This window comes from Neopsephotus bourkii, unplaced genomic scaffold (assembly GCF_033783945.1).
Source record: "Neopsephotus bourkii isolate Nb327-2 ecotype Australia unplaced genomic scaffold, CSIRO-AGI_Nbou_v1 NB_110, whole genome shotgun sequence".
In the NCBI taxonomy this organism is placed as follows: Eukaryota; Metazoa; Chordata; class Aves; order Psittaciformes; family Psittacidae; genus Neopsephotus; species Neopsephotus bourkii.
This window is the reverse complement of record NW_026900627.1, coordinates 32,133-44,541: the sequence shown is the minus strand read 5'-3', so window position 1 is coordinate 44,541 and position 12,409 is coordinate 32,133. Positions and strand designations below refer to the sequence as shown.

Below are 12,409 nucleotides of genomic sequence, written 5' to 3'. Positions count from 1 at the left end.
TGTAATCTATTGCTTTTTCAGTTTATGTATCTTGAAAGTAAAATACGTTGCCCCCAAAACTGGGTTAGATTTCAAGCCTTAGTGATTTTTTTTTTTTTTTTAATATTTGATCCTATTATAGGAAATGTAAAATAGCATGAGTGTAACGATCAAACGTTTTATTGCTTTTCAGACATATGCATATATTTTACTTGACATATGCTTTATCTGCAGCACAGCAGTCTGTACTACTGAAAATCAATTGAAAAAAATGTGCTTTTATTATGAACATTAATTGGGAGAACTCAGCAGATCACTTATGAACCTGTCACAGCAGTGGCCTCTATTCTTCAGAGTTTTGCATCAGGACCATGACACTGAACTTTTGGAAGAACCACAGGATGTACCTGTGTCACATGTCAGATCAAATGACCACATTAGTTTCATTTTGCCTTGAAATATAGTAAATTATATGTAATAAACACAAAGCATAGCCAAATCTGCAAGCTGTGTAAATAGGCAGAATTTTCAAAGTGCAGGCACAACAAATGGACACACAGTTATGTTCTGTTTCCCATTTTTCTCTGTGGCACAGGAGGCTTTATACCATACTCTGTCCGCAGCTTTCACTGACCTTTTTTGTCACCTAGCTAGCTTGTGAACACTATTTCCCTGGTATTGCATGAAAAGCTGTGTGAACAGCCTAGGAAATTACTTTGCTGGTTGTCTCCTGATATCCATTTTTTGCTTGCTGATGCAACACACCAGTGAAGAACCTTCACTTTCCAATCCTGTGAACATAGAAGTGCTCTTCACACAGGTTTAGCTGATGCCTAGCTGTAGAAGCCCAGAGGGGGAAGGTGTGGTGTATTCCTCCTCATCCCAGGATTTAACCTGCTGTTCCTTAAAGCCTCTCCATTTCTGCTCTTGGTTTGGAGGTATATCAATAGATTATTATAATGCTGCTGGCCTGTCCCTTTGCTGCTGGCCTGTTGAGTGGTAAGACAGTAGGGGATGTTATACCCACTTTCCTCATTTCTCTCCTACTTTGTGGTTACACTGGAGTAGTCAGATGGAGCAGTAGCCAGCTGTTTGCTTATGCATGCTGCTACACAAGACTGTTAGGTGGCTGCAGAGACATTTAAGTTGAAATTGCTTTCCTGTAGGATCCTGTATGACCATGTGGCTGCAGCCTACCCCAGGTGAGGTGTGTAATTACTCCAGACAGAAGCTGAAGAATAAGGTGGAATTGACTCTCCCCAATATGTTAGTTTTTATTTTCTGAAGAGATTGATTTAGTTTGGTATGTGGTTTTGTTAGATTTAGTAAAAAGTACCAGAAAATGATACAATTTTGACAATTTTAGCTCTAAGAAAAACAAACCAAAATCACTTAAGCACTTAGTGATCTTGAAGTTTCTCAAGGGAGATGTGCAAATATTGGAGTCAACTAAGCTTGGGGCAGTTGGGGCAGATGCAATCCCTGAACAAAAACAATGACTGCAAAATTTCCTCAAGAGGATTTTTTTGTTGTCGTTCTTTCAGAAAAGAAGTCCATCACCTTAAGAGAGCCAAAGGTCTAAAATATATTGTTTGTATTTTATAATAAATACGGAAGATGTGTTCCTCAAGAAAAGCAAGGTAGAGCATTTTTATCATGGATTCCCTAATCATGTCAATGTCCGGTGTAAATTTCTAATACACTCTATACGAGTGACCTCTATGGTAGAAGGAATGAGTCAGGAGCAGTTGTGACAAATGTGCTGCTGTAGGGACTGTTCACTGGCTTGCTTGTCACTGAGGCTGACAAAGGCTGTCATTCTGCAACTGTGAAGATGAGCAGCTCTGCTGGCAGCTGTACCTTGTGCTCCTGCTAGTGATTGCCAGTACAGTTATAATGGAAAGCCAAATAGCTTTGTACTCATGCAAAACAATCATACCTCACATAATTTTCCTGTTGACCTTATGTTATTAGAAACTGCAAGGAGAGCTGACATTGTGATTTTATTTATTAATTTCTCTTGGGAAGCTTGCTTTTGGAGGTTTATCTGTGTATTAATTGTTTAAATTAATTTCTTGTGACTACAGCCATTCAATACAAACAGCAATAAATTGATGTTGCTTGCCTGTCAGTCTTTATTTCAGCTAGGCCAAGGATAATAGTTGCAGCCAAGAGACTATACTCCTGGAAATGCTTGCTATTGAGTTTTGACAGTTTTACTTGTGGTGAATGACAGTTGAGGATATTGTTGTTAGAGTAGTCATTTCTTCAGGGGCTTGTATTGTGCCTACAGAAATGCCCTGCAGGTCTTTTTATATTCCTCCTTTTAAGATGCCAGTGTCATAGTCACTCTTGTTTCTCTCAAAGGCATCACATAACTTAAAGAGAAACCCAAACGTGATCAAAATAGAACTAAAACTAGTACTCTTCTCTTGGCTAAAAAGCGAACTTAGAGGCAGCCAGCTGTTGTACCTGGTGAAATCCCTATGGGAATTTCTTCCGTCTTTAGGAAGAGAGAGAAGGTTTTCCTATTTTCTTGTATCTTATGGCTATTACCAGGAGGAGGTGGTTTTATCTTCCATCTGAAATTGGCAGTTCCAGCAATACCTCTTACATTCTTACTGGAAAAAATGGAGGTCTTGGCAGTTCAGTTTTCTTCCATTAGCTGGGACTGTGGTGTTTTTCTTTGTTATTTCCTGGTGAGAGCTCCTGCAGGCAGCCTCATACTTTGTGGTTCTGCAGTCAGGAGGACCAAGGGGTCTCAGAGCTCAGGCTTGCATATAGGCCTAGAATGGCAGATTCTAGGTCTGAGTAGAGCAGAGGAGGTCTGGGTGAGCCTCCTTTGCCCCATGAAACTACGTGCATCTGTTTTCTGTGATAAATTAATTTAACCAGTTATCTTCAAAACCTCTTTGTGAATATACCAATACACTTATTTGTACCATATAGTGATTATTACTGTGTATCCTAGACTGAATGATTAAGCCTCCACATTTTAGTCTAATGGATATTCGTAGCGTTCAATTATGAGACTTCCTGCAGTTTGGCAGAATTAGACGTGATTGTTGGGACTCAGATCATTAGTCTTTCATCATAACCTTTCTCTGATATATACGTGTGTTCTTCATTCATGTCCATGTCACAAAACAAGTCACAGACTACAGTGCTAAAAATACAAGTCTGAGACATCACTCTGACTGGTAGTGTTGCCAAAAACTAATGACAGTTAGTCTAGAAGTCCTAATGTTAACACTAAACCAATGCTTTTTGATATTGAGAAGCGATATATACCTACTGGATTTAGAATATGTTTTTATTTTTAAAGATTTTTTTTGCCAATGTAAAAAACATACATAAGCTGCTTGAAACAATATTTGTGTTAAGTAGTTCACTGTGAATAAGAAAGTATTTTAGAAGTAGCCTCAGCATAAATGGATATACATAGAATATTTTAGGTGTACAGTAGTTACAGCTGAAAAACTAATCTACTTCTAAGAATGTAATTCTAGCTTCACCTGTTGTTGCCACAGTGATTCATCATTGCAGGAACTGCAACAAAGAGTGGTTGTTCCTGGAGAAGTTAGCAGGGTGGCCAGAGATATGGAACAGGTCTTATATGGGAACAAATACAAATGCAGATTCTGCAGATAGTAAAAGAGATAATTAGCCAAGCATCTAAAAGAAGTCTGTAAAATTCTGAGTGGAAGTGAAGGGGGAATTGTGCATTGTCTTTTCCAGTAGTAAAATTGGGAGAATTAAATGAAACCAGCTGGTGAGAAGTTTAAAGTGGGCTAATAGGAATATTCCTTCATCTAAGCTATAGTTTAGCTTTGGAACTCTCCCAGGACATTGTGGATGCTATAGTCTCACTCAAGAATGGAAGTAATTTAACTAATTCACAAAATCCATAATAATCATGAGGGATTAGTGAACATAGGCACAACCCCTCTGTTTAAGCAGGTCTACAAGTCATTGTAAACTGGCTGAGGCTCTTTGGGAAGACTCTGAACAGGAGTTAGGGTAATACCCTGCCCTTCTCAAGAGAGAACAAGCTAAAGGCATTCTGACAATACAGTGTACTTGACATAAAATATGCAAGAAGTGGGTCACCAGTGTTGTTATTATCTAGGTGATCATTTTAGCAGTGTTTCCATGACTTACCATGTCTGTAGGGTCTTTAGGTGATAAGGGCATACATTTCCATTCAGTGTCAATGGTAATGGCAGCATTCCATTAAGCATGACCATTAAAACAAGCTGCTTTTTACAGTTTAATTTCTTGTACAAAGAGTACAAGTCAGTAGGCCCAAATTTCACACATGGCTATTACTGTAACAGTGGCTTGTGACAACAAACAAGCTTGGGGTACAGAAGCAAGATAATCACTGCAGAAATGGTGCAGTGTTAGAAGAATTCCGTAGTTCCTGCTATGCACTGCATTATGTACCCTTTACCTTTGGGTGCCAGAGTGAGTAGCACAAAGTAGATGTGTGAGCAGCCTTTGTGAATACTATGAAAGAGCCAGGAAACATAAGAACCTGATATCAAGTAATTCATTTGCCCATAATGGGCCTATAATTGTTGCTATTACAAAATTTCTGATTGTGTTTATGCTGTGTTTAAGAATTGGGCCTGTGGTTTTATTGCAGAATCATTACAGCAAATCCTTTGGGGACTGTGAGTGTATAGTCTCATTCTCTTAAGTATTCATTCGGCCAATATCATGAAATGTAGCTGTTTCTAAGGGATAAGAGGCTCTAGATTAACTGTTGAACTAATAATAAAATAGAGACCCATTTAGTTTCATTTTCCCCCTCAAAGACCATCATAAAATCTGGAATCAAGCAGGAAAATTAGGCTTTTTTATTATTATTATTAGTTGTTTTTTTTTTTTAAAGTAGATGAGCAGAAATGGCTTTCATGTGAAGTACCTTGACCTTTTGTGTTGCTTTAAAGAGACTGAAAATCTCCTTGGGCTTTAGGGTTTAATAACAAAGTATTGAAATACTTTGTTGTGTTTCTGGGCTTGAGAAAGAGGGTATGGAACTGAAATCATATACTTGAATTTGCTGAAGTGTTTCACACAGGTGATGTTTGGGGTTCAGGAAGAGATAGGTCTGAACAGTGGCTCTTTTCTGTGCCTGCTGAGTGAACCAAGAATATCAGATGACATGTTTATATGGTGAGGAAGGGATTAGCATGGTGATTAACAACAGTTCTTACTGGACATACCAGAATTAATAAACTAGACTTGAAGATCCTCTTTTATAAACTCTTTCTAATGTCAGCAGGTTTCCTGGAAAAACAAGCTTGAGTTCTGTGTTCCACATACTCCTTTTTTCTTTGCTCAGCTCTTCGCTCCTCTTCAAAACTAGACTAATCTACAAAATACATTTGCAGTAGATCCTCTATTCCTGTCTCATTTGAAACATTTTTGTCCTGTGTTTCCCTTATCTGAAGAACCTGCATGTGGCTTGCAGCTCTTGTACTTTTCAGAGAGCTTCAGAGGGTGCCTCATTTCTTAAGCTTCATCATGGTGGAGATGTGTTTGGGAAACTGACAAAATGTAAGTTTGCACTGAAAATTGGTACTCTGGAGTAATGAAAACGTTGTCTTCTGGCTTTCATTAGTAAAAGGAATATGTGATTGGATACTTTGGATCCAGACATTATTCCAAATGCATCAGTCCCCTGTCTCCTACAGTGGCAGTTGATGGATACTTCAGGGGAAAGCATTTAGTGCCTTCCATGCTCCTGGCTGGTTGCCTGGTTTGTTTTTTTTTTACCAAAGCAGAAGGGGGTTTGGTGTAAAACAGCAGCTGTTTCCAGATTTCATCTGTCTCTTGAAGGATGGGAGCTGATTATTTTAAACTTTGCAGGCACAAATGTAAATACTTTGAATTGTCAGAAGTGCCCGGCTTTTTAAAATTCTGAAGTACTTCACTGTTCTTGTCTCCTTTTGTCATGAATCCCTTATGCTTCATTGCACACTCCATATGAACGTTTCCCTTCTGTTTTCTCTAAGCAGGTAGTACTTGATGATAATTTCATGTAACCATCACTTGAATCTTGTGTCAAGGGAGACTTTATTTTTTTGATAATGAGTGGTGATGGCCAGATTTTCTCTCTCCATTAAAAAAAAAAAAAAATCCAAAAAATCGTGTACAATTAACAGTGTTTGAAATAGGTGCTGTAAATTACACCCCTAGAGCTTAAACATCTTTTTATTCTCCAGAGAGATACTTTCTATTCTGTAGCAGTTGAAGGGTTTTTACTGGCCTACTATTTAGGGAATTAAGTTTTTTTTTCGCTGGTTGGTTCAAAGTAGAAGAAAAGTGCTTAATTTGTCATTCTTACTGTTCTTAAAAGAAACAGCAAAGGGGAAAAATTAAAAAAAAGCTAATGTTTTTCTTCTCCAGATGTAGAGATCTGTTTTGATAGTGAATGATGTTCTGGGACTGGTTAAACCGGCTAGGGTAAATCCAAGCCAGCACTCCTACTGATTAATATATGGGGTACTTTTAAAACACTTGGCAGTGGAAGAAAGCAAACAGTATGCATCATTAAAGTGTAAATTGAAGAATCTGGGGAGAAATTACGCAACTTCAAAAGCAGTACAGATCTGTCATAATAGTGTTATGTGAAGTTAAACTGTTTGTTTTCTCCTTCTGTACAGTTTCCTTTGTATGACTTGTAGTTAGTATATAGTGTCCTTTATTTCATGCAGAAAATTATGTTCCTTTAATGATAATACACAATAAAGATATTCCTGCGATTGCATTATTTCACTACACCTATTGGCTGGTTCATATAATGGTTGAATTGTGAATAGAGGAGATGCAATGGTACTGAACAAAAAAAAATCTCACGTGCAAGCTACTTATTTTTTTCAGGAGGTATTCAGTTTGCATTCTGAGATACTAAATAATGGTCTCTTAAAGAAATTTCTGCAGGTGGTATAAAATTAGCTGATTGTTTTCTTTGATGTTGATATCTTGTACAATTTTTTCTATGCTTCTAGAGATACGTGGTAGCAAGTGTGATAATGAACCTCTACCTACAATTTGTACTTAATGTTTGTGTGCCATTGTAAAAATGTGGCAGTTGGGAAATTTTCTTAATTGGTTTCTTTATTGGAGCAGTGGATATTTTGTGAGGCTTTCCATGCTGCCTCCTGTAAGATCCCCATAGGCAAGCTGTTGATGTGTGGACTAGGTGAGCAGAGAGCGAGGTGGATTGAAAACTGGCTGAATGGCTGGACCCAGAGGGTGGTAAGCATGGAATTAACTTGCACACTCATGTCAGGAATAATGTATAGACATTTTTACAAACACCAACTCAGATGATTGGAAATTCTGTTTTTCTCTATTTTCCTTAACAATTCATGTGACAAACTTAAATTTATAAAGTTTTTGCTGGTTGTTAAAGTGCAAGTTGGACATGGGAAGAATTGTGGTTATCCCTTAGTGTAATTGTTTGCTATTCTGAATTTTGTAGTATTTTGAGGATCAAGTAAATTTGGATTAATGAAGACTATGATGCACAGACATCACTAATGGGCTTTCTGGGGGTTAATATAAGCCACTTGTAGATAAAAAATGAAGGTGTAGAAAAGAAACTACCTTTAAGAGAAGTTTGAAGTGTAAAATAAAAGCCATCTCCTTAATTAAAACAGTGCCCATCACCATCAATGTTAAAGTTGAGAGTCCACGTTCAAGTACATTCTCATTATTTTAATGCAAGTTATGAACAGATAATAAGAGAATACACTCCAGTAGGTGAAAATTACTTGCTGCCGTGTTCTTGCTATTTCATGACTTTTTAGTTAATTATACTGTCCCATAATGACTTATGACTATATGCACAGAGACTTGAGATAAAAGGAGGAACTGTAGTGGTTTTCAAAAGCCAGACCAAAGAGTATCACTGTCTAGGATGGGAGGATAAAAATTCTGTGAGCTCAGATCACTGGATGACCATTGGGTTTATCTTCAGCTGTAAATTAGGGGATTATACAACTCCCGTATAGCATTAATTATTAAACAAAAGCAATTTCACAGTTTGATTACTTCATGAAATTTCTGTGAAGGGTAGGCGAACTGGCAGTGTTGTGTTACTTGTGATTTCCTGATTTATCTTTCTTTGTAATTACCCTGATGGCCTGTGACTGATACAGGGAGAATCCTACCCTGTGTTGCTTCCATAGTCACCAGGTCTTTTCTGAGTTCTAAAGTAACAACTAGATATTCAAGTGGTACCGCAAGTGGGATGGGGAGGAGAATCAACTAAAGGGTAAAATCCATGGGTTGAATAACAGTTTAATAATTGAAATAAAGTAAAATTATGTTATAATAATAATCATGCAAAGGCAAAGAGAAAGAGGAATAAAATTCAAGAAAGAAGTGATGCACAGTGCAGTTGCTCACTGTCTGCTGACTGATTCCCACCCAGTCCTCAACCAGCTATTGCTGGATTATGACCCCAGTCCCCCCAGTTTATATACTGGGCATGACGTGCTGTGGTACAGAATATTGCTTTGGCTAGTTTGGGTTAGAGGTCCTGTCTCTGCTCCCTCTGGGTTTCTTGTGCTCCTCCTTACTGGCAGAGCATGAGAGGCTTGAAAATCCTTGATCAGGGTAAGTGCTACTGAGCAACAACTAAAAACATTGGTGTGTTATCATCATTGTTTTCAGACTAAAGCTGAAATACAGCACTGCAGCAGCTAGTAGGAAGACACTTGTCTCTATCCCAGGCCAAACCTGGACACTCCCTTTGACCTATCTTTTTATGATACTTTGGCTGCAAATCAAGAGTCAAATAGACATAAATGTTATTATCTGTACATTTTCAGTTACTAGTTTTAGTGAGAAGATGCTATTTTGTACATTACTTGGTGCCCACCAAAAAGCACCTTGCTACTAGATGGTGTGCTGGTTACATGTAACATAGATGTAGAATAAAAATCACATGAAGCTCTTTTTTTTCTTTTTTAGTCTCTCTAATTCAATGTATTTTGTATTAGCTTTCATCTTAATTTGTTATGCATGGAGCTGTAACGTATATCCTACTCACATACCTGTAGGCAATATAGCATGCTCTCTTTGGGTGTGACTGTGTTTTGGAGCTGGGTGTCTATAATAGTGACAAGGTTTTGAGTAATGTTGATTCAAAAGAAAAATGAAGGTAAGGTTTCAGTACTGGTCATCGTGTGTGTCTTAGTCACTTAGCACAACATGCATGTTAATATTTAAATCACCAGCAAAAACAGTGCTGCAGAACATTAAATGTAATTACAAGTACTGCACAAAAAGATCTTCCTGATAGAATCTGCCTGTGCTCTGCTATTTGTGCTCCTTGATGAATAGCTCAGAACTGCTCTGAAAACAAAAAGACCTTTGCACTTTTCCAAACTTTGTCTAAACATCTAATGCTACTCTGACTTGTTCCTTCAATCTACTCAATAGCTACCTTCAAGCACCAGTCATCATTCCAGGGGATTCATCAGGCATGCACTATATCTTGTTGATGTGCATTGAATTCATGCTGAATGTAATTTGAGTGCTGAGGTTAAAATAGTACAGTTAGTTGTTCTTGACCCAGTCAAGGCAAGATGGATGAAGTTTTATTCCAGTTTTCCTCCTCTTATAAGAGGAGCATAGGCCGTGCAAAAGGTACATCTTCTGTGGGCAATGTGGAGGCACATGATTGTAGAGGGTGGAAGGTAGAAAAGTCTTCAGAAAAAAAAAAAGTTTTCTATTGATAAGTAAATGTCGAAGTTCAATATTCTCAACTGTCACAATCACAATAAATGTATGTGCTTGTAAAATAGGTTCTTTCTGGTTTTGAATTGCTGAGAGCTTGTTTTGATTATCCTTGTTTTACAGGATGCTACACCTGTATGTATTGGCTGTGTATGTGCATGTGTACACTATAAAGCAGCTCTCTGTTATACATATAAAATATCATGTGACATTCTACTCAAAAGATAGGTCACCACGTTTCTTCTTATTTATATTTAACATATAATAGTACCCTAAATGTATAATATAAGAAGCTGCTGTGCTTTGTTCAGTACAAACAGCTCTTAATTCCAGCTTTTATTTGGTTCATAAAGGTACCACTTGGTTGTAAAGGAAATCTATACCTTCAAAATCTGTATGAGTGGTGACTGCTAAGTGCTAAATTACTAGTGACTCTTGCAATTTAGAATTTAGAATAGATACAACTTTTAAGAAACATAGTTGTCTGTTTGGAGGTCAGGGACTTTTGGGTATTCATTTATTAGTGCTTATTGAGTCAGGTGCTCAGCTAAAATACATGATCATTCTTCTAGCTCTAAACATTGTCTAAGTCATCATCCGGCACAGTAATACATAGATAATTTATATTAACAGAAGTCACGAATCAATATATCATATATCACTCCTAGGCCATTTGGATTTGGTTTTTTTAGATTAAAGTGGGATGTAATGGTTAAAGACAAAAAAAATCACTAATCATGTTTTCTCAAGTCTATTTTCTTACAAAATCTGAAATTCTTGTAGGTAGGAGTTTTGTCTGAAAACCCTAAGGCTCAGACACACTGATGAGCTCAAGCACATCGACATCAGATCAGGTAAAACTTCAGGAAATGTGAAAACCAACAAAATTTTCATTGCAGGTGACCACAATAAAGTCTGATTAATCTTTTGTATTTTTGTTTTATCACAGTATGACTTGATTCTATTTTTTTTTTCTTTAGGCATTTAAAATACAAACTGAGTTCACTCTTTTAACACTGAAATTTTTTTATCATTGCAGTTTGCCGGGAAGACTCATACCAGTCGATAGTCTCATGTGCTGCTGTTGTACGTACCCCTGTAGAGCCAGCAGTGGATACAAGGAAAAAAGAACAGACAATAATGCCTGATGTGTCTAAAAAGTGAGTTATTCAAATAGCATTATCTTTTACAAGTGCAGTCTAAACACTAGTCCAGATTCTTTCTTGTGGATATGCATATACACCTCCTTTCTCTTTCATCAGTGGTTGCACAGGTGTTTCCAAAAGCAGAAATTGGACTGAGGCTAGGCTGCTTCTTTTGTTCAGTAGCCTACCTTTTCTTCCCAAGCCTTTTGGTAATGAGGTACATAGAGGGAATTTGCATTTATACTCTGATAAATTGGCTTTTTAACAGGCTTAAGATTCTGTTTATTATTAAAAAGCTTAAGATGATTCTTTTTATTTAAATAGTCCTTTCATTCTTGCACTGTTTTTCTAGTCAGTAGTTGCTTTTTAGAAAGAATGGAATTCTGAAATGCTCTTCTCTTCTGAGATGTTTCAGTATTTTTCAGTGACTATTTTACTCCTGTGATACGAGATTTGATGGCATCTTCAGAAGTGTGGTAGCGATCTGCCAAGGAAATATTTAATTAAATAGACTGTAATTTGGTGTCTTGGATTAGAGGAGAATCATGACTACAGCATGCACAGTAACATTTGTCTTGCAGCACCAGGAAGAATGGTTGTTTCTTAAGAGTTGAATCCTTGGAGAATGAAAAGAACTTTTTTTACATTAAAAGAAAAGAAACATAATGATAGTACTTTATCACAACACAAATTTGGGATCTCTGCATTTTAAAGTGTGGAAGATAATTAAGACATAAGAATGGATAATATGACATCATTATTGGCCTTACCATTTATGTTTAGTTTTTTACTTCTCTGCATATATGCAAATTTAGCCTTGAACTTGTCTATAAAGTCCTGGCTTGCATGCCTATTACTGTAAGAAAATGAGAACGTCTCCTGAATCCTCCCGCCCCCCTCCCCCCAAAACAAAACCCACAAAACAAAAAACAAACCCCCCCCCCCAAAAAAAAAAAAAACAAAACAAAACCCCAAACCCCATGGATGGATTATATTAGATTAGATGTGGTTTTGGTACAGATCTGTGGCTTAAATCTGTATCTGACTATGGTGTCTTTTTCAGTATGGTGATAAACCCATTTAGTCTACCTGTACTTCAAATTTAACACAGTACATTGCCTGTCATCTGGGTATTATTGCAATGACTTAGTGTTTGAAATACAGTCAGCATCTAATTGTTTCAAAGTTTCTGTCAGATGGCTCTCTGAATGTAAAGGACTGGAAAGGCAATGGGCTGTGAAATACTGTGCTGAAATCCAGAATAATTTCTGTGGTTAGTTCAAACAGCGTAGCACACTTATAATTTCTCTAGCACTAAAAGGCAGAGTTTTTGTTTGATTGGATTTTTCCTTTACTATCAGCAGTTTCAGCATTTCATAATCCTTTATGAGTTCAAGGTAAGGAAACTCCTGTATCTGTTTAGCATGTGCTTGAAAGCTGAATGATGCCATCTCCTAGGGTTGGTTTTTTTTTCCTTCACCTTATTGGTAATAGCAAGTATATTAACCTGCTTTCTGCTGTGCTTG

General features: G+C 37.2%; 1 protein-coding gene across 1 annotated transcript in view; it reads left to right on the top strand.

The window, feature by feature from the left end:
* Positions 1 to 11,091, top strand: part of CCSER1 (coiled-coil serine rich protein 1) — a 102,894-nt gene extending 91,803 nt beyond the window's left edge. Inside the window, exon 5 of the mRNA XM_061364842.1 lies at positions 10,778 to 11,091. Coding sequence (XP_061220826.1) covers positions 10,778 to 10,902 — 125 coding nt within the window. The 3' untranslated portion in view covers positions 10,903 to 11,091. The remainder of the gene's footprint in view (positions 1 to 10,777) is intronic.
* The last annotated feature ends 1,318 nt before the right edge of the window (positions 11,092 to 12,409 follow it).